Source organism: Acinonyx jubatus, chromosome D1 (genome assembly GCF_027475565.1).
Source record: "Acinonyx jubatus isolate Ajub_Pintada_27869175 chromosome D1, VMU_Ajub_asm_v1.0, whole genome shotgun sequence".
Taxonomy (NCBI): domain Eukaryota; kingdom Metazoa; phylum Chordata; class Mammalia; order Carnivora; family Felidae; genus Acinonyx; species Acinonyx jubatus.
The window spans coordinates 43,713,170-43,739,269 of NC_069390.1; the positions used below are offsets into that span (position 1 = coordinate 43,713,170).

General features: G+C 36.6%; 1 protein-coding gene across 1 annotated transcript in view; it reads right to left on the minus strand.

Annotated features, from left to right (window-relative positions):
• Positions 1–26,100, minus strand: part of PDE3B (phosphodiesterase 3B) — a 172,137-nt gene that overhangs the window by 12,118 nt on the left and 133,919 nt on the right. The window contains exons 6-12 of the mRNA XM_027073073.2: positions 23,874–24,084; positions 23,009–23,085; positions 16,759–16,910; positions 15,452–15,589; positions 14,303–14,414; positions 11,761–11,874; positions 4,589–4,788 (exon numbers count right to left, since the gene is read on the minus strand). Coding sequence (XP_026928874.2) covers positions 4,589–4,788; positions 11,761–11,874; positions 14,303–14,414; positions 15,452–15,589; positions 16,759–16,910; positions 23,009–23,085; positions 23,874–24,084 — 1,004 coding nt within the window. The remainder of the gene's footprint in view (positions 1–4,588; positions 4,789–11,760; positions 11,875–14,302; positions 14,415–15,451; positions 15,590–16,758; positions 16,911–23,008; positions 23,086–23,873; positions 24,085–26,100) is intronic.

The following is a 26,100-nucleotide window of genomic DNA, read 5'->3' on the forward strand; positions in this document are numbered from 1 at the left end:
GTTCAATAATAATGCCTAGAATAGCACCTCTCTCACAGTGGGCACCTGATGTTTGTTGTACAAATAAATGAATTCCCTTAGAATTTTGAAAACTTTATTCCAGTACTCTTGAGCATCCACTGTTGCTGAAATACAATGCCAGTTGGATTTTTGTTCTTTTATAAGTGTGCTGTTATCATTCTCTCAGGAATTCCTTTTGTAAAGAAAACCTTTGTTACTCTGAAACTTTACCATGGCACCCCATGTACAGGTTTTTCGTGTTCTTTACCCCCATTCAGCCTCCCTGACACATGGAGAACCCCTTCAATCCAACGACCCGTCTCTTTCTGCAACTCCCCATGGTCAGTTCTTGACCTGGTCCACTGTGCCCCATTTTTCCCCCATCCCTACATTTTCCACCTCTTTATCTTTTCAGCCTGCATTCTGGGAGACATTACCTGGAGTTTACTTCCAGTGCTTGTGTTGCATTTTTAAAAATTTTGCAGTAATATTTTTAGTTTCTAAGAGATCTAACTTGTTCTCTGATGCTTCCTTTCTCATAGCTTCTTGTTCTTAGGGATGCAGTATTTCTCAAATTCTGAGAATACCTTTTAAAAAACTTAAGGGTTTTTCTATTCCCTGGATTTTTTCCCCTGTATTTGGTTACTCTGTCCATTTCAGCCTTTTCTTTCCAAGCTACTGGTTAATGGTTCATGTCTACTAATCCTTAGTTATCTGTTGATATTTAAAAAACAAGAATTCTAGGTTCGCTTGTGTATGTTTTGTTGTCGAGTCACCTCTTTAATTAGGAAGGATGAGTAAGAAGTCTGTGAATGTGGACGGGGTCTGTTACTCAGCAGGTTTTGCCTTAGAGCTATGAGACCAGGTGCCAGCTGTTAGGTTTCCAGAATGAGAATGTGGAGTACTAATACTTACACTAGTAATTCTTATTCTCTCCTGTAAGTTTCCTTCAATGTCTGAGAAAGGAGTTTTCTGCCTGGAGGTAAATGCAGGATTGCAGTAGCTTTACTTAAAGATGTATAGTGTACGTGTATAGGGGTTGGGGGCCCACAGGCACACGTTCATGTATGTGTGTGTGTGTGTGTGTGTGTGTGTGTGTGTGTGTGTGTGTGCGCGTGCAGAGCAAGCTGGGGCAAATGGCATCAGAAGTCTCTGTAGGGTTCCACTTTGGCTGTAGCCCCCTCTAGTATACTTTTATCTCTCAATATTTATCTGTTTTTCATTTCCCAGAAATGAAAACTTCTGGAAAATTCTTTCATCTTCTGATAATACCCTTCCCCACCTATTCTTTTCTCTGTTGTAATGAGGAGTCAAATGCATGTGTGTTTAGTCAGCATCTTGATCCATACTTTGAGGGGACAAAACATTTATGACTGTCTTGGATTTACAAATCTCAACTTAAAATTTTGTTTCCAGAGTGCCTGGGTGATTCAGTCAGTTAGGCATCCAAGCTCAGGTCATGATCTCATGGTTAGGGAGCTCGATCCCCACATCAGGCTCTCTGCTGTCGGCGCAGAGCCCACTTCAGATCCTCTGTCCCCCTCCTCTCTGCCCCTCTCCTGCTCACAGTCTCTCTCAAAAATAAAAACATTAAAAATTACTTAAGAAATTGTTTCCTCTTACCCTGAATATCATCAAGATATTCTGAAACTCTAATCTCAAGCGCTAATTTCCATCTTTCAGCCAGCTTTTCATCTGGAAACAGCTCAGAAATCTCTTAGAATTTTAATACTGGCATCTCCTCAGGATAACCCTGGCTAAATGTTTCACCTTCTTTCATGGCAAGGACTTAAAATAATCCTCCTGTGTCTTCCCAGCATACTTTCCTTACCATGAGAACGAAGAAAGTTTGATCCAGTTGATGGTATTGCACACTGCCACTGGAGCTACAACATTTTTCACTAATCATGGCCTAATTAGACCCACTGAGCTTCCCAAGACGAAAGAACCTACTTTATTACCTAATAAACACGCCGCACACTTTCACAGAAGAGTCCTTATCTCACATGTGCTAGCTGAACAAGGTCTCATGCATCTCATTACTTTAGGAAGAACAGAATATATTTCAGACAAGCTAGCGGTCCTGCAGAGCAAAGAAATCAGGCATTCTTCAACATTCAACAAATATTTACTAAACGACTTTTATGTGTTAGGTACTATTCTAGGTATTAGGGACTAAAAGACAGAAATCCCTGGTCTCATGAAGACATATTCCACTGAGGAGAGACAGGCAATAAACCAAATACACAGCATGCTGAATGAGCACTGCTGCTGAGAGAAATAAAGCAGGGAAGGAACCTCATGAGTGTCAGAAAGGGGCTTTTGAAATTTTCAATGGAAGGAGGTGACAGAGTGAGCTGTACAGCTGTGTGGGGCAAGACACTCCCGGCAGGGAGGGCAGAAAGTGCAAAGGCTCTCAGAAGGGAGTGTGCAGTGTGCCTAGGATACAGGAGAAAATAGCAAGGAGGCCAAGGAGGCTGGACCTGGGTGAATAAAGACGGAAAAATTAGTAGGAGCTAAATCACATATGACCTTCTGAGCCATTACAATGACTTTTACTAGGAGTGGAGTGAAAGCCCCTGGAGGTTTTGGAACAGAAAGTGATGTAACTCACATTTAAACAGTGTTACTCTGGCTCCTAGGAGTTGAGAACAGACTGAAAGGGAGTCAGACATAAGCAAGGAGACTGGCTGGAAGGCTATCCTTTTCCAGTAACTGAATTCCCTATCAATTTCCTTTCTATTCTGACACCTCCCATCACTTCATCATTTGGCCATCCTTAGCGATGAGAAGTTAGAAATAACGTGTGTTACTCATACTATATCCAGACTTCATATTTTTATTTTGATTAGGACAACCATTTTGAGCATATAACTTGTATAAATTATATTCATGCATTACTGGTTTATCTGCATGGGAGAGAAATAACACTGAGATTCTCTCACTTGCCATATCCTTTGGAGGAGACGTAATAAGTAAGTCTGACTCACCTATACTCAAAGCTAATGAAAGACGTCAAGCCAAGAGTGAACAGCAAGAAATTTCCGTCTACATGATATCTGATTCGGGAGCCTCTCAAACATATGAAATAGTAGAAAACTTCTCGTATGTGATCTCTTTGCCTTTAATCAGATTCGGTACATATTTTGAGGTTCAAGGACACAAGGGTGACTTATCTAAGGTCACACAGCTAGTAACTTGGTAATAAGAAGTCAAACTCAGGTCTCTTGATCTCAAGACCAGTGCTTTCTGCATTGTGCCACCTGTGCCCAGCTCTTTGACTCACGACGGGACCAGGGTTGTCAAAGATGATGAGGCGTGAGGCAAGAGACAATGCACAGGCTTCCTGTGGGACTGGTACAGCAAATGAGGAAATATGTGCTCCTTAGTTCATAATTCTTAGAGTGCAAATAATTATATCTCGATGGAAATTCTTTTTTTTTTAATTTTTTTAAACATTTATTCATTTTTGAAAGGCAGAGAGAGACAGAGCGCGGATGGGGGAGGGGCAGAGAGAGAGGGAGACACAGAAACAGAAGCAGGCTGCAGGCTCTGAGCTGTCAGCACAGAGCCCAACACGGGGCTCCAACTCACGGACCACGAGATCATGACCTGAGCCGAAGCCGGCCACTTAACCGACTGAGCCACCCAGGTGCCCCTCGATGAAAATTCTTTAAAAAGTTATCTGTGGAAAACATGAGCTATTGATAAAGTCCCATTGGAGAAGTGAGTTTCGTAACATTTTTAACCCTCTCTCTCTTGTCTCTGAGTCCTATTCTTGTTCTGTCTAGAGAATCTATCTCCTATATTTTAAAGAGTGAGAGTGTGTGAAAGAGAAGTGACAAAGAGGATGACTACTGAAGACGAAAAAAATCAGAAGTGAGGTTTATACATAGAGCAGTGAAGTGAAGACGTAAGAAATTCAGCCAACTGACGATTTGTTCTTTGTAAGGCACGCAGTTACAAGCATGAAGATGACATTTCAGGAATCGCCAGCCTAAACAAACACCCACGACCACTTAAAACCAAGGATTTAGTCCCAAGTCCTAATGGGTAAAGCTACTGCCATTACAGTATCCATTTGTTGGCAACTCCTACGTTCTGTGAAAATTTTGACCGTAAAGGAATCTTGCACCTCATCAGCTGTATTGGATACAAAAACAAGGTGGTACTAGAAAAGAGATTTAGAGTCTGAGTATTAAGGGCAAAAGAGGAAAACAACAAAAATGATAGTTCTTCATCATTAGGTTTTTAGCCATAGAAAGGAAGAAGGAAGAGTAAGTTTTCCATCTAGTCAGCCTCATCAATTTGACCAAAGGGAAAAATATTGACAAGAATTCCAGAATTTCATAAAACAGTCACTCTTTCCTGAACATTTTATTTTCCAGTGGAAGATGGTAATGGCTTCTTAATTCTTGAGCACACATCATGTCAATCATGCCAATGTCATGTGTTAAAATCTGATTAATTACAATGTACATGGAATGGCTCTCTGACTGGAGTGAAGGATGGTTTAACAAAAGGATCGACAACATGGTTGTAACATTTGAGAATTGCTTTTTAAACTTTCTAAGAAAATATTTCTTACCTGAGGGGCATTTGTAGCCACTAGAAATGCATTTGTCCGCCCTGGGTGATCGTAATCATGCATGGCAGCTGCCACGTAGAGAGCCATCAATTCCAGTGCAGGAATGTTTGCAGAAAGGCACCCATAGCTCTCATCTGGAATAGAGCAGCTCCTTGAAGAAATGTAGGCAATTTGCCCAGGGTTCATTCTACCATCCGAATCTGAGGAACAAGCAAAATACACCAGCATTACACTTACAATGAGACCCACTTACAATGAGACTAAGGACAGGATTCCCCATTGGAAATAAGATTATTTAGCTTACTTATTGACTAATCAAAGAAAGAAACTCTATTTATAAACAAGGACTTACAACAGTCTTTTATTTCCAAAATACATGCTACTAGAGACAAACAATGTTAAACGTGATGCTGAAGTCACTTGCTTTATGAGACATTCTGAGATCTTTATGATGCTCTCTTACTTAGGCTAATAAAAATTTTTTAAAACCTCTGGTTTCTAAACATTTGTTATTTAAGGGCTAGAGATAATGGCCAGGGTATAGGAAGTAACAGGAAAAAAGCAATCTGGAGAATAAAATTTCATGAAAACAGTATGGAGATTTAGGAATTTAATATATTAACAAACTAAGCTTTTCAATATAGATGCATTTCAAATCTTATCCAGAAAGATTACATTTCATTTGTAGCCCAGACTACAACTCTTCCCCTTCTCTTTTTCCTTCCATGAAGCCCCTTACAAGATGATGGCAAGAAAAATTATGGAAAATGAAAAGACATCAAAAACTGAGGAATGTCTCATTTAACATAATTCTCTTTTTATCCTCCAGTTAGAACCAATATTTTCACTATCAGCGCTATGCTTTCTTCAGTGTCTTCATATCTTACACTATTGATTTCTTAAATTGTTTTTGTATTTTAGTGCCTTTATCTATTTAAATGGTCATTCTCTACTTTTGCTAAAATAATCTTAAAGTACAAAAAAGAAAAAATAAGCCATATTTAGACTAGACAGCAAATAAAACCACAAAGATATTAAAGAGATACAAAATTTCATTCATTGTTTTCATCAGTGGAAACTAGGAATAATGTCCTGGCCTGTCAAAGTCCAAAATGCTCTTTTTTTTTTTCCTTAAGTTCATTTATTTGAGAGAGAAAGAGTGAGCGAGCGAGCTGGGGAGGGGCAGAGAGGAGACAGAGAATCCCAAGCAGACTCCATACTGTCAATACAGAGCCCACCCAACGTGGGGCTCAAACTCACAAACTGCGAGATCATGACCTGAGCCGAAACCAAGAGTCAGTCGCTTTAACCGTCTGAGCCACCCAGGCGCCCCTATAACAATCTTGATTATAATTTATCTCACTCAAAATACTTGCCATCACATGAATTTAACATAATAACTTTAATACACACTAGCGATAATTATAAAGATACCTCATTTTTATGCTGTTTATATATTTAATTAAATTGAGGTTTAGAATCACCCCCACTAGAACTTTTAAAAAGACAGTTAAATGTATGGATAAAGATATATTTAAATACTCAAATTTCTTTTTAATTAAAAACACTTTTAATGTTTATTTTTATTTTTGAGAGAGACAGAGACAGAGTGTGAGTGGAGGTGGGGGGGGTGGGGGTGGGCAGAGAGAGAGGAAGACAGAATCCAAAGCAGGCTCCAGTCTCTGAGCTGTCAGCACAGAGCCCAACACGGGGCTTGAACTCACAAATTGCAAGATCACGACCTGAGCCAAAGGTGGACATGTGACCGACTGAGCCATCTGGGTGCCCCTAAACATTCAAATTTCTAATAAGATTTTAGTTATAAATATCAGCCAATAATTTGAATTAGTTTATGTACATTATATGCATTCTGGGTTTCCTATAGAATTATAAATGTATATATATAAAATAGCAAAAATAGCAAAAGACATCCTTTTAAACTCAGTAATTACTTAGAATTGATACATTAGGATCTTAATATATTGATGTTTCTTTGTTGTTTGGTTAAACGTGAAAGTAATAGTGTGGAAAATAAAATGGCTGGCAAGGACAATTAAACGTAACTATTACAGATTCCACTTGTTTACTTTCTTTCAGAAAATGGTGATTCTTTTAATTTGCTGATTAATCTAAAAGGAGGCCTCAGCAAAAGACAACCAGTCTGGAAAAAACTCTGACAGTTTTTTCCCCCCTTTTTGTAACATAAGTGCCTGGATTAAGCTTTGATCTCCAAAGCATCCATTTCAAAGAGGCATCTACTATAAAAATGGCTATCTCAAAGAAATACCCTGTCAGCCACCTGTCTAGATAAAAAGCCAGGCCACTTCTAGAAATCTTGATTTCAATAACTGATCATCTGGGCTGCTGGTTTTCTCTCTACCCATGCTTTAAGTTCCTGCTTTTATGTTTTAAATTCACCAATAAAGAGTGAGCCAGTGAAACCGCCAACCTTGACCCCAATAAAAAGCAGAACCCCAGGTGTATCCACTTGCATGCATGCTTGTGCACATGCTCTCTCCCCCTGTGACCTTGCTATGTGGTCCCAGCTATGCTGTGTAATTTTTAATTCTTATAAAAAACCTTTATTTTTTCAAAGTTGTGTGGTGGTTATTGCTAAAGGGCATCTTGCAGTCATAATAACCACAAAGGCTGGTCCAGCCACAGCACTGGTTATTGACAGGCTGAGACCAACACACAACAAAGAGGTAAAACTATCTCTACTTATAAGTGACATGAAGTTATATATAGAAAAATCCTAAGAAATCCACTAAAAAGCTATTAGAATTAATAAAGATGATCAAGGTTGCAAGATCTAAAAAATCATTTTATGCAAAAAGATCAACTGTATTTACATATGATAGCAATGAATAATCAAAAACTAAGCCCAAGAAAACCATTCTATTTACACTAGCATCAAAAAGAATAAAATACTAAGGAATAAACTTAACAAAAGTACAAAACTAGTATCCTGGAAACTAAAAAATACTGTTAAAAGAAATTACAGAAGACTTAAATAAGTGGAAAAAATACCCATGCTCATGGACCAGAAGACTTAGTATTGTTAAAGTGGCAATACTCCCCCAAAATGATCTACAGATTCCACACGATCCCTATCAAAATCCTAGCTATTATTTATAGAAATTCACAAGCTGAATTTAAATTCATATGGAAATACAAGAGATCCAGAATAGCCAAAACAATCTTGAACAAGAAGAACAAAGTTGGAGTACTTAAACTTACAATTTCAAAGCTTACTAACAAAGCTCTAGTAATGAAGATAACGTAGTACCGGCATAAGGACAGACATACAAATCAATAAAATAAAACTGAGAATCCAGAAATAAACCCTCATTTATGGCCAACTGATTTTGTAGAAGGGTGTCAAGACCTTGTTGAGAGTTATCTATGTGCCATGTATGATGCTAGATTCTTTCATACATGTCGTTTCATTTAATGCTCATAATTTTTTAAGGTAGAAACTCATTTAATAACATTTAAGGGCCGACTATGTGGAGAATATATAAAGAACTCTTTTCAACAAATGGTTCTGGGACAACTGGATATCCATGTGCAGAAGAATGTTAGATCTCTTCCTTTATCCACCCCCCCAAATTAGTTCCAATGGGTCATAGACCTAAACTTAGTGGCTGTAACTAAGAAACTCTTAGAAGAAAACGTGGGGTAAATCTTCATGATCTTAGGTGAGGCAAAACCCTTCTTAGACATGATACCAGAAGCATGAGCAACTAAAGAAAAATTAGATAAATTAAACATCAAAATTAAAAATTTTGTACTTCAATAGACACTATCAAGAAAGTAAAAAGACAACTCACAGAATGGCAGAAAATAGGGGCAAATCAATCTGATAAGGGACTTATATTCAAAATATACAAAGAACTCTTACAGCTCAGTAATAAAAAGACAAATGACCAAATTTAAAAATGGATGACATGAATAGACATTTCTTCACAGAAGATATACACATGGTAAAGGCATTCAACATTAGTAGCCATTAAGTAAATGCAATGAAAACCACAATGAAATACCACTTCAGAGTCACTAGAATGGCTATCAAAAAGATAATAACTGGGGCGCCTGGGTGGCTCAGTCGGCTGAGCATCCGGTTTCGGCTCAGGTCATGATCTCACGGTTTGTGAGTTTGAGCCCCACATCAGGCTCTGTGCTGATAGCTTGGAACCTGGAGCCTGTTTTGGATTCTGTGTCTCCCTCTCTCTCTGCTCCTCCCCTCCTTGTGCTCTCTCTCTCTCAAAAATAAATAAACAGGGGTGCCTGGGTGACTCAGTCGGTTGAGCGTCCGACTTCGGCTCAGGTCATGATCTCACAGTCCGTGAGTTCGAGCCCCACGTCGGGCTCTGTGCTGACATCTCAGAGCCTGGAGCCTGTTTCAGATTCTGTGTCTCCATCTCTCTCTGAACCTCCCCCGTTCATGCTCTCTGTCTCAAAAATCAATAAAGGTTAAAAAAAATTTTTTAATAAATAAACATAAAAAAAATTTTTTAAAAAGATAATAACAAGTAACAAAAAAAAAGGAATCTTCATACATTGTTGATGAGAATATAAATAGTGTAGCCCCCTTAGAAAACAGTTTGGCGGATGCTCAAACTGTTAACCACAGAATCACCTTATGACCCAGCAATTCCACAGCTAGGTGTATGCCCAAGAGAAATGAAAACATATATCCACACAAAAACTAGTACATGAATACTCATAGCAGTATTCCTAACAGCCCCAAAGTAGAAAGAACCCAAATGTCCATCAACATTGGGTGGTAGGAGAATGAGAAAGAGAAAGAAAAAACTTGTTTATTATGTAAAATAAATACATGGCAATGAGGAAAAATACATGTGGCTATTACAGACTTCACTCCTGTGACTGGTCACATAGCTATAGTTCAGAGTTATCATTTTCTTATTCCACTACCCATTCCATTTTCCCTTTGTCCTCAGCTAGCATCTCTACTGATCATGGTTCTTTGCCTAGTGGAATGACCTATATTTTCAAGGCTCTGCACTATTGTGATCCTATGATACTGGATTAGTAGTTTTTCATTATCTTTTGTCATTGGACACAGGAGTACCAAAAAGGCCAAAAAAATCCCCTAGGTTACTGATATACATCCTCTCACATACAGTAGGAACCTTATCTCCTCTTGATAATAAGGATCCGACAAAATCAATCACCCAACCTGGTACAGAATCTTTATAAGTTAGGTTGACTTATTCAAAAGATGATCATATCTGGAATAACTGTGGCAACTGGAATCACCACCTGATGAAATTTAGAATAATCTACCATCATTTCCCAAGATCCATTCATCTTGTGTAAAAGTCAGAATACCAAGATGAATGGCAACGTGATGGAAATCACAAATTCTGCACCTATCAAGTATTTCATAATGGCACTAATTTCTGGCTGCAATCCATCCAGTAATACGGTGTTGCTTTGGTTCACTACTTTGTTAGAATGAGGCAATTTCAGGGGATTCCATTTGACCCTTTTTACCATGATGGTGCTCTCTGCAAAGACTGAGGAATTAATGGAGGGGTTCTGCCCAGTTGCTCAGTATGTTTATTTGAACTATGCATTCAGATGGGTGGGTTCAGAGAACTGATACTTATGAGGTGGGCCCAGGCCAAAAGTCCTTTTATCACCTAAATTCCATAAGCCCCTATGGTGATTGGTGGACCAGTGTGACATTTTATTACTCCAGGAATTAGTGCTGCAATGTTCTCATTACCTTGGCAAAAGGGGACAACTTCCGACAGTTAGGTGTGGGGAAGATGATCACATGATCAACCCCTCTCAACATCCTGTTACTGTAAGCCTTTGAGTCCCTTCCTCAGAGAGAGACGTGAAGAGGCTATAGTGCTGTCCCTTCTTCAGAGACATGAGCCATGGAATGGCAAGTGGCTTCTAGACACTGGAGGAAGCAAGGAAAGAGACTCTAGGAAGAACACAATCTTGCTGACACTCTGGGTTGGCCCAGCTGGATCTATTTTGGACTTCTGACCTCCAGAACTGTAACATAGTAAATCTGTGCTGTTTTAAGCCACTAAGTCTGTGGCATTACAGCAGCAATAGGAAACTAATAGACTTTTGTGCCTGGAAGTGGTATATTGTTGTAACAAAAACCTAAAAATGTGAAAGTAGCTTTGGAATTGGACGATGGAGAGAGGCTGGAAGAATTTTGAGCACATTTTGAAACCAATAAAAGCTATTAATCAACATATTCAAGAAGCTCACTGAACTCCAAGCAGAATGACTACAAAGAAAATCACCTGAGTACATAATAGTCAAAAATGCTAAAAACCAACAGCAAAGAGAAAACGGACATATTAATTTTCAGGAGAGATAAGACTGAAGGCCAATTCGTCAATAGAAACTATAGAAATCAGAAATGGATGGAATGGTATCTTCAAATGGCAGAAAAATAATGGCAGTACTTTGGACTCAACTACCAAAAACTATAAAGCAATGGCCAAATCTATGACATTTACACTGATTAGTATGGAAATAGTTCTCAAACATTTGTAACTAAGCAAATTCTGTCCTGGTATGTATGTATGTATGTATGTATGTATGTATGTATGTGTGTGTGTGTGTGTATCTCACTGGAGTAACTCTCCCCTCTTTTACAAGCTAGAGTAAGAGAACCATGTTATAATTCATTACATTTGTATAATTAATTATATTTATGGTGAGGAGAATTAGCTTTTTTGGAGGGCAAAACTTAAATGTTATGAAAGGTTTTTAATATCATCATTTAAATGTTTATATGAAGCTTTTAAGTATGTCTGCTTTCATTGTGAATGTTATACATTTTAAACTTACATGATATACCTAAAACAAACAAAAGAATTGAAAGAAAAGTGCAAAGAAATGGATTATCATAATATTTGGGATAGCAAGCACCAGGATGGGTCACAGGAAAGAAACATGGTAGATCCAACAGTATTGGACCTTAACCTAGCTCTTAAGGTGAGTCATGTTTCCTAATTTGCATGTATTATGCATCAAAATTTACATAGTCCTTTTTATGTACCAAAGGTTACTTAATGAAAATTTTAAAAGAACAGAGGTAATGAAATGAGATTGCTTGATTTATTATTTCTAGACAAATAATTAAAAGGAAGATTTCTAGAAGGAAGTACCTGTTTCGTTTCCTGTTGCATGATCATTGTGGATCTGCTGTAAACCAGGAATTGGCCGGGTTGTCAGATACCAAACTGCATGTAGGACGTCTGTGGCATGTATACGATTGTGATCTAAAGTCACCAAAATATTTTATAAAAATGATCATTCTGTTGAGTTTAACATAGGACATTTTAAAAAATACAATAATTTTCTATTTTACTATATCCTCATAAGTAAAATGTATGGCTTAGAATAATTTCCCATAATTATATTTTTCTTTCTTTCTCTTTCTTTCTTTCTTTCTTTTTTTTTTTTTTTTTAAGTAGGCTCACTCTCCAACAGGGGGCTTGAACTCACGACCCCGAGATCAAGAGTTGCATGCTCGGGGCGCCTGGGTGGCTCAGTCAGTCAGTTGAGTGTCCAACTTCAGCTCAGGTCATGATCTCACGGTTCATGGGTTTGAGCTCCGTGTCAGTCTCTGTGCTGACAGCTCAGAGCCTGGAGCCTGCTTTGGATTCTGCTCCTTCTCTCTCTGCCTCTCCCTCACTCGTGCACTGTCGCACTCTGTCTCTCAAAAATAAATAAATGTAAAAAAAAAAAAAAAAAGTTGCATGCTCTACTGACTGAGCCAGCCAGGCACCCTTGTTTTCATCCTATTTTTTCAAGTCTCTTGATGTGTTATAAAGTTCTCTTTTAAAAACTTTCACATATACTATGAAAACATAGTAAGACAGTCAAAGAGAAGGCAAGTAACAAGGGCCAATTGAAAGGCATTGGAAAATTTACTTACAGGTGGTATTTTGTAGCTTTAAAAATCTTATGTAAATAGTGTCTGGATTATGGACACCCATGTTTGCACACAAAAGTTTTGGCACACAGATAACAGTTACAAATTCTGGATACTTGAACTCCTCACCCCCCACTCCTCCAACACATGTACATCAAAAAAAAAAAAAAAAAAAGATGAGCTATATATAACTATACCTCTCAGGCCTACCATAAGGATTAAGTGTTAAATGGTATATATGAAAACATCCAGAACAGTGTCTGAGACATAGCACATAATCAAGAAAACATTGGTTCACTGAAATATCACTATCTGAAAGGGCAAGGCCTGCAACTGAAAGCCAGCTTTCCAATTTCTAGTTTTATGATCTTGGGAATAATTCTTCTGAGTTTTTACTTCTCACCTGTGAAGGTAGAGAATACAAACTTTCCAGCAAAGACTAAATGATATAATCTTCATGAAAAATTCATAAATCATTGAATAATGGATATTCAATAAAAGTTCAACATTTCAACAAATATTTAATGAGTACCATGTAGAATCAGCAGGTGATAGTACTAACATTCAGCCTACTGCTAGGACATGATGTCACTCTGCAAGGAGCTTAATTATTAATACAGCCAACACCTTTTATTGACCATTTACTATGTGGCAGGAATTCTGAAACACACTTTACACGGCTTATCTTATCATTAACTATGGGGTAGGAACTATTGTTATCTCCATTTACAAATTTAGGAACTAAAGTTTAGAAAAGTTAGATCCAGAGACACTTTTTTTTTTTAATGTTTCTTTATTTTTGAGAGAGAGAGAGAGAGAGAGCAAGTGGGGGAGGGACAGAGAGACGAGAACGGAGGGTCAGAAGCAGGTTGTGCGCTGATAGCTAGCCTGATGTGGGGCCTGCACTAATAAACCATGAGGTCATGACCTGAGCCGAAGCTGGACACTCAGCTGACTGAGCCACCCAGTGCCCCAGAGACTCTTTTCTTAACTAATGTATCCTAATGGGAGCTGATAGTGAAGACTCTACTGCCTCTTTCTTTCCATTCCCCTTCCTCTGAAGTTCATTTTAAAGTATCACTTTATTCTATTTATAAAATTCACTTTTTGAAATGCATATTTTGTAAGTGGAAATTATGGTACATAGAAGCCACATTATCATCCCAATTAATGAGTTATGCCAACTTACGAAAAATCTGCTCTGTTTATAGTAGTGATTTCCCAAAATGTGTCCATATGAAGGAAAATTGTAGAATGTATCAACATATAAACTGTATCTTTTCCTAATATAAAATTCAAATTATATTTTACCATAAATCAAAGAGCCATTAGAAATTATTCCATAAGTCAGGACACAGTTAAAAATAGAAATTTTATGGATAAATTTTAAATATTTTAAAGTCAAGATTTTTCTGAAACTCTTGACTTACTTAATTACCAAATATTTTAAAAGACAAGGAACTCTCAGATGAATAATTATTAACACAGAAAGTTGTACACCAGGTAATAATTAAGGGAAAAACCCATTATAAATATGTCTATATTATGATTAACTTCATGAAAAATAAGAAAAAAGTCTTGAAGAATATATACCAAAATGTTAACAGTAGTTAACTCTAGGTAGTAGCATACAGATTACTTTTTAAATCCCTATTTAAAATATTTTCAAATATGTAATTTAAAAAGTGTTTAAGAGAGTATCTGAAGGGAAAAATAATAGTTTCAAAACCAGCATTATTTGAATTTAAATAATGAGATATGTTAATACTTACAAGGAATGTCTCGGTAGCCATTTTCTAATGCACGAAAATAGTTCATGAACTGTAGAGTGGGAATTTTAAATATTTCCAATAAACCAGTGTCTTGAAATAAGGTATACATAACCTAAATGTCAATTAAAATAAAATTCACTTTAAAAATCAGGATTTCTATTTGCAGTTGAGTAGAGTATGTTTTTGTGATTTGCATTTGGGGATGTTACCATGTATATGTCTTTAAGTTAATAATTTATTAAAAACTTTCCTACAATAAATTCTTCTCAAAACATTAAAAAGGAAGACATAACCCTGAAGCCCTTGAAAACCAAAGAAAATTATCACATGTCTCAGCTTTAAAATTTTTCTATTCTTCCCTTTAGTTTTTTTATTTACAATTTATTAAAGGGCACATGAATTCTATTCTACTCTAGTCCTTAACAGAAGTCCAAACTATATTTATTACATTTTTGTCCCTAAAGACTTCAATGAGGTGAAACTGTATGCCCGCCACATAAATTATCCTTATGTTTGTACATTTCATAAATACGATACCTGGAAGATAATGAGAGTGATATTTTGAGAAGGTTAATCTGATGCTGTTGTATGAACCCCTCAGGGAGAACCTTGAGTCTGGGTGGTAACAAGGAACTATTTTTCCATGGCTCTAGCATGAAACGAACCATTTGGCCTTTGGTAAAGTACGGGGAGGCAGGTGACAGAAATGAAGCCTAAGTTTCAGTGGTTAGAACTAGCTCACATTTTATGTCCTCTTCAACCTCAGGCTTCAGTATAAAGTAAATCTTTATTCTGTAGTAAAATTAAACCCCATTAATACAGGCCAAAAAACTACTTTTCATTTATTCAATTAAAATTTATTTTAATATTTTAAATTTATATTTAAATTTAATATTTTCATTTATTCAAATAAAATTATACATTATATATAATTATTTTTATATATGGGTTTATACACACACACACACACATATATGTATATATATCTTCTCAAATTTTTTACTGAAAACTTCATTTGTGAGAAAAATAATTAAGTGAACAATGTTGAAGTTGTGCCTAAACCAACATTATACATTTTTAGAGTTCGTGTTTTATAAAGATCCAAGGAAAAATTAATTTATGATAAAAAAGTACAGATTTTAAACAAACCTGACTAAGGATCCTTCCTGATTTCTCTCCCATTTTTTCAACAACTTCAAATATTTGAAAATTCCAGTTGCTCATCTTCTCTATTAAGGAATCATAATCTTCTATTAAAATCAGGTCCAGTGATGCTTCCTGTTCAATCTGTACATATAGGGGGGAAAAACACAAACCAACTCAACCTCACCTTTTAAAAAATATTGTTAAATCCACATCCAAATGAGAACACTTAAAATTGAACATTAAAAAAATGGCCAATATTATTTTCTACAGAAGTTATTCTCAAACATAATCTGTACTTCCTAGTTCTTCTCTTTGTAAAATGCTATCAGAAAAATGTAAAAATGTCTTCTAGGCATAAGAAGACTTATTAATCTTCACAGTACTTTTACAAATAAAAATACTGTATTCCCAAAACACTATACAAATCTAAAGTCCATTATTTTTTTTAGAAGTTATACATATCAAAGAATAATAGAGACTCCTATCCTTATACTGGCATTTATTACTAGTTTAACTAGTAAGGAATGGATGGTTTTTCCCCCTAAAAATCTTAAATTTTGAACTTAAAAACAAAAACAAAAAACTGCTATTATAAGCAGATTGTTTTTTAATGCTTTATGCACAAGTTCCCCACACTTTAACATACACAATTTAAGAAAATATCAGTATAGAAAGTAATATCTACTGTATCACTAAGTAAAATGTGTTCATTTTAAAATGAACGCACTTTGTTGTTCTCGGATGATGAGTTCAGAAGCACAGCTGACCCTTAAACAACACGAGTTTGAACGACGCAGGTCCACTGCACATGGATTTTTCACAGGACAGCGCTATAAATACAGTCTGTACTCACGGTACTGTTGGTACAGTAAATACAGCATTTCCTCTTATGATTTTTAATACCATTTCCTTTACTCTAGCTTTACTGTAAGAATACAGGATACAATACATGCAACATACAAAATACGCGTGAACTGACATATATGTGTTTATGCGATCAGTGAGACTTCTGATCAACTGCAGATTATTAGTAGTTAAGTTCTGGAGGAGTCAAAAGTTATATGTGAATTTTTGACTGTGTGTGGGAGGGTTAGCACTCCTAATACCAGCACTATTCGAGGGTCAACTGTAACTATTATTTTTAACCCAAAGTATTCTTTAATATGGTATGACTTTTCAGCAAAAAATAAAAATAAAAATAAAAATACTATTATATTAAAAATCTTGTTCTGAGCAAAAATAATGACACTAGTACTAAACCAATATTATATTTCACCTTAACATAATCATATGGAAAGTTTATCTTTTACATTTGGTTGCTGTTCATTCTGTGCCTCTTCTGTTAGGTGAGTATCACCTTCCAAAAATAATTTTCTGCAGTCTGTGTTCTCTGTTTCCACTTCATGTTGCACTTCTGTGAGGCTGAATGATTGTTTTGAGGAAACGGTGTTGTCTTCATCACCTTTCAAGAAATACATATAGTAATAAGAAGAATAAAACTTGCACTATATGCATAGTTTTATAAGGAAAATTATTTATAAAAAATCTTCACATAAAGTGAACCATACTGGCATTCAGTTTAAATTAATGGCACCATGAAGTTGTATCTTGCTGGATTATTTGGCCCAGGTACCTTGTGGTCTGACAACACAGACATTTCACCTGATATATCTATTCATGGATGAAAGAAATGGGGGTGGGGGTGGGGATATTCTTTATCAAAGTGAGAAACAGGAAAATTCCGTCTTTAGCAATTTGACGTATGCAATTTCCAACATGTGAAATTGTTTGAATTTTAGCTATGAAAACCCTAAATTCATAATTATAAATGAATGAAATCAAGGCACATCTAAAAAGGAAAACATAGTATCATTTATTGTGAGTTATTTCTACCAATGTGATTAATAATATTTTTTTCCCCAAGTCTCATGGAAAAGAGAAGCAGCACTGGTAGGTAAATAGTATTCATTCACATGTAAAAAAAAATCATATTCATTCTATTTGTAATCTTAGAAACAGGAAACTTCCCCCAAACCCATCAACAATAGAAGAAATAAATGGTAGTATATTCACACAACTGAACAATGGGTAGCGAAGAGAATGAACCACAGCCATATGCAACAATATGGATGATTCTTAAAAATGTGTGGAATGAAGGAAGCCAGACACAAGGTACATACTCTGTGATTCTGTTTATAAAAAGCTCAAAAACATATGAAAGACAAGAAAAATGTTATCTTTAGAGGGTATACCTGGGAGGGGCCTGAGGGGAAATTCTGAGGTGCTGGTACTATTTCGTTCATTGGTTTATTAATCGGGGTGATAATACAGTGTATGAATATTAATTCAGTTATAAAGTTATGATGTGATTACTTTTCAATAGGTAGGGTTTTTTCCTAGGTAAAAGGGTTTTTAAGAGTACTTATTGGAACTGAGTTTCAGAAGAACTAGAACTTGATAATGGCAAGCTTTTTCCCCTGTAAAATATGGATAACAATATCTTACTGGAAGTTACATATAATAAATGGTCAATAAACGTTAGTGATACTCTGAACTTAATACACTGAATATACTAAAAACTCATTAACTAATGGTGACCAGGAAATATTATTCTTTGGAAAATATTACTTTTTCCCCATGAAAAACATTTAGGAAATAAAATTTAGAATATTCAACTATTCTTGGTAGGTCAAGGCAGTACTACTATAATAATATTCTAAAATTACCATCCATCTAAAAATTGTTGACATCTAAGGTACATTACCTACTTACATTTTAATGACCCAAACTCCTAGTAACTATATCTTACACAGAACAGTAATAAAAACAGTTGAAATAAATGTAATAAGTTCTTTTCCAAAGATGTCTACAACACTCTCTCTTATACCCCTTGCACTCTTCTCAAATGTATTCCTGTAGCTCTTCCATCAAGAGAGAGCATTTATTTCCTAATCCCCTGGAATCTGGACAGGCCGCATGACTGCTCTGATGAACAGAAAATGGCATTAAGTAACACTTTAGGTGTGTTTTGGGTTGAGCCATTAACTTGATTGGCAGCTCCTCCTCTCTTCGAATCCAGCACACATGTTGGAAGAAGCCCATACAGGGGTCATATTTAGATGGACTAGTCAGTAGTCAACAGACATGTGAGTAATCCAATCCCATCTTGGAAATTCAGCCCAATCATTCCCTCAGATGACTGTCACCCTTACCAATATCTGACTGCAATCACATGAGAGTCCTCAAGTGAGAATGTCCCAGCTGAAACCAGTCAATCCAAACAACTGTATATATATAGTATAATAATATACTATAAAATCCACCCATCATAAGTGTATAATTCAACAATTTTAGTAAATTTACAGAGTTGTGCAACCTTTATGACAATCTGGTTTTAGAACATTATCATCACCCCCAGAAAGTACCCTCCTGCTTATTTATAGTTGATCCTTATTTTCATTCTAGGCAATCACTCCTCTGATTATTGTCTGTATAAATTCACCTTTTCTAGAATTTTATGTAAATAGAATCATACAATATGTAATCCTTTGAGCCTGGCTTCTCTCACTTAAAATGATGTTTTGATTTTATACGTGTAGTGGCATGTTATCAGAAGTTTGTTCCTTTAATTGTTAAGTAAGATTACATTGAATGGATATACCACATGATATGTATCCATTCGTAACTTGATGGATGTCTGGGTCATTCCAACATTTGCAGCATCATCAATGATATCATGACACTCCCAGTCTTGTCTTTGAGTGCTCATATGTTTACTCATGGATAAATTCTTAGACATGGTATTACTGGGTGACATGGTAAATTTATGTGTAACTTTTAAAGAAACTGTCAAAATGTTTTCCAGAGTGGTATACCATTTTATATTCCCATCAGCAATGCACAAAGGTTCCAATTTCTCTGCATCCTTGCTAACAATTGCTATTGTCTTTTTGTTGTTGTTGTAATTTTTTTAAACGTTTATTTATTACTGGGAGACAGAGAGAGACAGAGTGTGAGCAGGGGAGGGGCAGAGAGAGAGAGGGAGACACAGAATCCCAGGCAGGCTCCAGGCTCTGAGCTGTCAGCACAGAGCCCGACATGGGCCTCGAACCCATAGGCCATGAGATCATGACCTGAGCCGAAGTCGGGTGCTTAACCAACTGAGCCACCCAGGTACCCCACTATTGTCTTGTCTTTTTAATTATACCTATTCTAGTTTGAGTGTAGTGGTATCTTATTGTAGTATTAATTTGCATTTCCTTAGTGACTATTGATGTTCATCATCTTTTCATGTGTTCATTACCCATTTATTTATATCCTTCACCAAATGACTCAGACCAAAATATCTGACATCTCTTGCCCATTTTTTGAGTTGACTTAATATTGAATTATAAATGTTCTTTATGTATTATGGATGTAAGACCTTTATCAGATATATAATTTCCAAATATTTTCTCTCAATCTATGGTTTGTCTTTTCATTTTCTTATTGTTGTCTTTTGAAGTGCAAAAGTTTTTAATTTTGCTGAAGCCTAACTTGTCATCTTTTTTCTTTCATGGATTGTGCTTTTGGCATTGTATCCAAGAATGTTTTACTCAACTCAAGGTCACAAAGATTATGTCCAATTTGTTCTTCTGCAATTTGCAAGGTTTTAACTCTTACACTTAGGTCTATGATCTATTTTGAGTTACTGTGTATATAATAAGGTAAGGGCCCAAATTCTTTCTTTGACAAATGAATACCCAATTGTCTTGGCCCCAATTGGTGAAAAAACTATGCTTTCTCTTTTGAATGGTCTTGACTTCTGTATCAAAATCAACCGACCATAAATGCAAGAATCTATTTTTGGACGTATAGTTCTGCTCCACTGAACTACGGGCTCATCTTTTGATACTTCACTATCTTAATTACAGTGGCTCTATAATAAATTATGAAATCAGGGAGCATCAGTCCTCCAAATTTGTTCTATTTCCAAATTGTTTTGGCTGTTGTTGGTCATTGTCTTTCCATGTAAAATTTATGACCAACTTGTCAATTTCTACAAAAAAAAAAAAAAAAAGCCTGCTAGAATTTGTTAAGTATTGCACTGAATTTCTAGATGAATTTGGGAGAATAGCCCTATTGACAATACTGGGTTTTCCAGTCTTTAAATAAGAAATGCCTCTCAACGTATTTAGATTTTCTCTTTTTTAATTTTAATTTTTTTTTTTTTTTTTTGAGAGAGAGCACACATGCACCAGCAGGGGAAGGGCAGAGGGAGAGAGAGAATACTCAGCAGGCTTCATGCCCAGTGCAGAGCCTGACATGGGGCTTGATCTCACCACTGTGAGATCATGACCTGAGTCTAAATCAAGAGTTCGACACCTAACTGGCTGAACCACTCAGGCACCCCATAGATTTTCTCTATTATCAACACTGTTTTATGTTTTTCAGTTTATAAATCTCTTGTTAAATTTATTCTAATTACTTCATTCTTTTTGATACTATTACAAGTGAAAATGTTTTCTTAATTTCAATCTATGATGGTTCATTGCTAGTACACAGAAATACAATTTTGTTAAACACTGATATTGTATCTTATCTCTGCTAAACTGATTTATTGGTTCTTGTGTGTGTGTATTCTTTGAGATTTTCTATATAAAGGATTATATGCTCTACGAATATGAGACAGTTTTATTTATTTATTTCCATTCAGGATTCCTTTATTTTCCTTTCCATTTTTTTGGCTAGAACCATCAGTACCATGTTGAAATGCTGAAAGCAAAAAATCTTATCTTATTCTTGATCTTAAGGAGAAAACATCAGTCCTTTTCCATTAAGGTGTGTGTTTTTCAAAGATGCCCTTTATCAAGTTGAAGAACTTCCCTGCTATAACTAGTTTGAGTGTTTTTATCATGAAAAGAGTGTTAGATTTTATTAAATGTTTTTTCTGCACATATTTGGATTATCATGCATTTTTCTCCCCTTTTATTCTATTAATGTGGTATATTACATTGATTGATTTTCAACTGTTAAACTGCCCTTGCATTCCTGGGATAAATACCACTTAGTCATAGTGTGACCATTTCATATGTTGCTGGATTCCGTTTGCCATTATTTTGTTAAGGGTTTTTGTGTTTATACACATAAGAGATATTGGTCTGTAGTTTTTTTTGTTTTTGGTTTGTGATACCTGTGTCTGGTTATGACATCAGGATATCACTATTTTTAGAAGAGTTTGTAAAGGATTGCTCTTCTCCGTGTGTGTGAGTGCGCGCGTGTGTGTGTGGGGGGGGGGGTGGGTGTGTGTGTTTTAAACAATTTCAGAACCAAAAATTACTGAACTGTACACTTTGATTTTTTTAATGCTTACTTATATTTGAGAGAGAGAGCATGTGCGCATGCGCAAGCAGGGAGGGGCAGAGAGAGAAGAGACACAGAATCTAAAGCAGGCTCCAGGTTCTGAGCTGTCAGCAGAGCCCAACATGGGGCTTGAACCCACAAACTGTGAGATCATGACCTGAGCCAAAGTCGGATGCTTAACCGACTGAGCCACCCAGGCGCCCTTGAATTGTACACTTTAAAAGGGTGAAGTTTATAGTACATAAGGGGATCAGTACGAGCCTATAATCCCTAAGGGGGCCTATCTATTGCTGATTTACTTCTATTCTTAGGGTGCAGTGCTGCAGAGTTTTCCAAGTTATCCCTACCACGGTAGGCCATCACCTCTAATATCTAGCTCTCTAGTCCCATGGAGGTACCAAAAGGATTGCTCATTCTATTAGTCACTGGACCCTCTGGAAGGAGCAAATACCTTTTTCATAGCCCCATACTCTAGGCTTACTTCATGAATTTCTATCCTCCTCCAGATCTTGTACTGGTAATTGTGAGGAGCTTTTTAGTTTTCAATGGCTTTAAGCACATTTTTGTTGTTAATAATTTGTCCAGCTTTTCTAGCTACTTTCAGGAGGAATGACGGTCTGAGTTACCTAGTTAACTATTACTGTATGCTTGAGTCATCAACATTTAAAATTATAAAACCACCATAATTTTATCACCAACAGTATTTCTTGTTTGAGGATATAAAATGTTTCAGAATGATATAATAAACTATATTTTAAAACAACTCCTCTCTATGTCATAAAAACTCTTTTGGGCTTAGAGTTCAACATTATCATAATTAATTACTCTATTTATGAACCCTACCCATAAACTGAAAAGACCGCATTCATTTGTATAGCACACTTTAGTCCTTTTTTTTTTTTAAGATTTTATTTTTAAGTAATCTCTACACCCAACGTGGGGCTCAAACTCACAACCCTGTGATCAAGAGTCGCATGCTCTTCCAACTGAGCCAGCCAGGCACGTCCCCAGCACATTTTAGTCTTCAAAACACTTTTACCCTCTGTTATTTATAACTTGTTCCTAGTAACTTCTCTACTTATCTTGTAAGTATATAAAAATGTTATAATCTTCATTTTAAAGATGGATAAACTGAAGTTAAACTCACATTTATTCATTTCTAAAACAATCTAAGAAACTGTTCTGAAATTCAGACACACAGGACCTTTGCAATCTCACCTGACTTTCCACTGTGGCAGTCTATACCAGATTCGGATTCAGATGTTGAAACATATTTCAATATTTGATGTCCACAGCTTAAAGAATAAAATAGATAAATATACATTCATAAATGAGACAAAACTTCTTACCTAAATACAATTTTGAAATCTGTTTAACTTTTAACCAGGAACCCCATTGCAAAATATCATACAAGTCCAATCTCTCTATAAACTTAATAGGCTTTATCCTGGAAGGTATCTTCTGTCCCCGAAGAAACTAACATATTTTGAAAGTCACCACTGAGGTCTGAGGTAAACACTTATCACTGATAAAAAACTGAGCAGAAATGAAAACAAACACCGTATGAACTGGGTACTAAGGTAGTATATACTAAAAGAATTCTCATAATTTACTGGTATCTTGAGATGGATAGAATACTACTATATATCACTTTTTTTTTTTTCAACGTTTATTTATTTTTGGGACAGAGAGAGACAGAGCATGAACGGGGGAGGGGCAGAGAGAGAGGGAGACACAGAATCGGAAACAGGCTCCAGGCTCTGAGCCATCAGCCCAGAGCCTGACGCGGGGTTCAAACTCACGGACCGCGAGATCATGACCTGGCTGAAGTCGGTCGCTTAACCGACTGCGCCACCCAGGCACCCCTACTATATATCACTTTTGATAGAGATTACTTAATTCAAAAATGAACAATTGCACTAAAATGAGGAAAAGTTTCTTAAAAAGAAAAACTACTTGATAAATAGGGAAGATACAGTCTTAATCCATCAACTAGTTATAACATAAAACTAGAAAACTAGGAATACTTTATTAAAATAACCTATATTTTGAGACAGAAATAATCAACATTTAGGAAACTTACCTGTTACATAAACTGCTATCAGAATTTCTAACATGCTGATAAAAATCTGGTGAATTGGGTGCACTGCCCAGAGATCGGTGTAAAATAACACTTGGCTTAGTAAGAGAACTGGCAGTGGCAGGAAATTCTACAGGTGATCGATTCATTAGAGAGCCAGCGGAGACTGGTCCATGGCTGGGAGAATTCACAGGACTCAGGCTGGGGAAAGCACCTGAAAAATTCAAAAGAGAAGAAAGAGATCAATAAATATGTAGGCGTGTGTTTGTGTTTATTGTCTATGTGTATTTATAAAGAGCATTTTCCTTTTTTATTTAAAAAAAATTTTTTTTTAAATATTTATTTATTTTTGAGAGACAGAGTGAGACAAAGTGAGACTGGGGGAGGGGCAGAGAGAGAGGGAGACACAGGATTGGAAACAGGCTCCAGGCTCTGAGCTGTCAGCACAGAGCCTGACGCGGGGCTCGAACCCACAGACTATGAGATCATGACCTGAGCCGAAGTCGGACGCTCAACCAACTGAACCACCCAGGTGCCCTGCATTTTCCTTTTTTTAAAGAAAGCAAAGTATTTGCAATTAAATGATAAACCAGATTTCCACGTGGAGCTATCTTCAAGACATTCCAGGCATTTAAGCAGAATATAGACCATGTTTGTCATCATGAATGAGTGTGAAATAAACACCTGTGGCAGGATGGCACAGATATTGAGAGTGTAACTAAGATGTACACAAAGTGTGGCGCAGATTTTCCTAATTCACATTGGTGTTTATCTTTCACATGTTGAATCCCCACCAGCTTGATCATCCACATGAAGAGAGCATGGTTACCAGATTTTACTGAAGAACCAAAGTTCTTAACAGCATTAAGCAAGTTGAGCGAAGACAAAATTATATGTTAACACAACTGCAGATCTCTTTTAAAAATATGCCCAGGGGCGCCTGGGTGGCGCAGTCGGTTAAGCGTCCGACTTCAGCCAGGTCACGATCTCGCGGTCCGTGAGTTTGAGCCCCGCGTCGGGCTCTGGGCTGATGGCTCAGAGCCTGGAGCCTGTTTCCGATTCTGTGTCTCCCTCTCTCTCTGCCCCTCCCCCGTTCATGCTCTGTCTCTCTCTGTCCCAAAAATAAATAAACGTTGAAAAAAAAATTTAAAAAAAATAAAATAAAAAAAAAATAAAAATATGCCCAAATCTTTCCAGCTCATTCATTCGACAAATATTTGAGAGCCTACTATATGGTGGAAGATGTGTTGGATTTCACAATGAGGAAGAAGTTACCATCCCTGCTACTCTACAAACCTAGAGACTAGTGGTGAGTACAAACAAGTGCTAAGTGCTAAAATAAGGGGGGAAAAAAAAACCAAGAGTACTTCAGAAATCCATCTCTAGTGCTACTGATCTGCTCCAAAAATCTTCACTGAGTGCCTTGAACTAAGGTGAAATGGGTATATCTGGAGAGAGGTAGGCAGATTTAAAACTTCATTTGGAAATAAAGATCCAAGTAAAGTGTGAATCAGAGAGCACAGCACATAACGGTTATTCAGGACCTACAACAGTTTCACCATAGCGGTATAAATACTTGAAGATGTGTGTGATGGTTAATTTTATGTGTCAACTTGGCTTGGCTATGGTGTTCAGCTGTGTGGTCAAGCACCAGGCTAGTTGTCGCTGTGAATGTATTCTTCAGAGGTGACTAACACTTTAATCAGTAAACTGAGTAAAGCAGATCACCCTCCCTAATGTGTATGGGCTTCAGCCAATTGGTTGAAGGCCTTAAAAGAAAAGACTGAGGTCCTCCAAAGAGGAAAGAGGTATGCCTCAAGACTGCCTTCAGATTCAGGACTTCAGTATCGACTCGTGCGAGAATTTCTAGCTGGACAGCCTGCCCTGTAAATCTCAAACCTGCCAACCCTCACAGTCTTGCAAGCCAATTCCTTAAAATAAACCTATCTCTCCATCTCTCTCTCTCTCTCTCTATGTAAATACACACACACATCCTATTAGTTCTGTTTCTCTGGAGAACCCTAATACGATGGTTGTTTTATTTAATCTTAATAACTTTGTGAGTTAAGTAGCATTTTCATCTTCATATGTCGGAGGAGAGGAGAGGGGACTCCAAAAAAGTCAAAAAACTTGATTTAACAGTTAAAAAAGTCAAAAAACTGTGTTAACAGTTAACACTGTGAGATCAGACTCTTTTCCCAGGGCTGCCACTGCTACTCTATCAGACTCA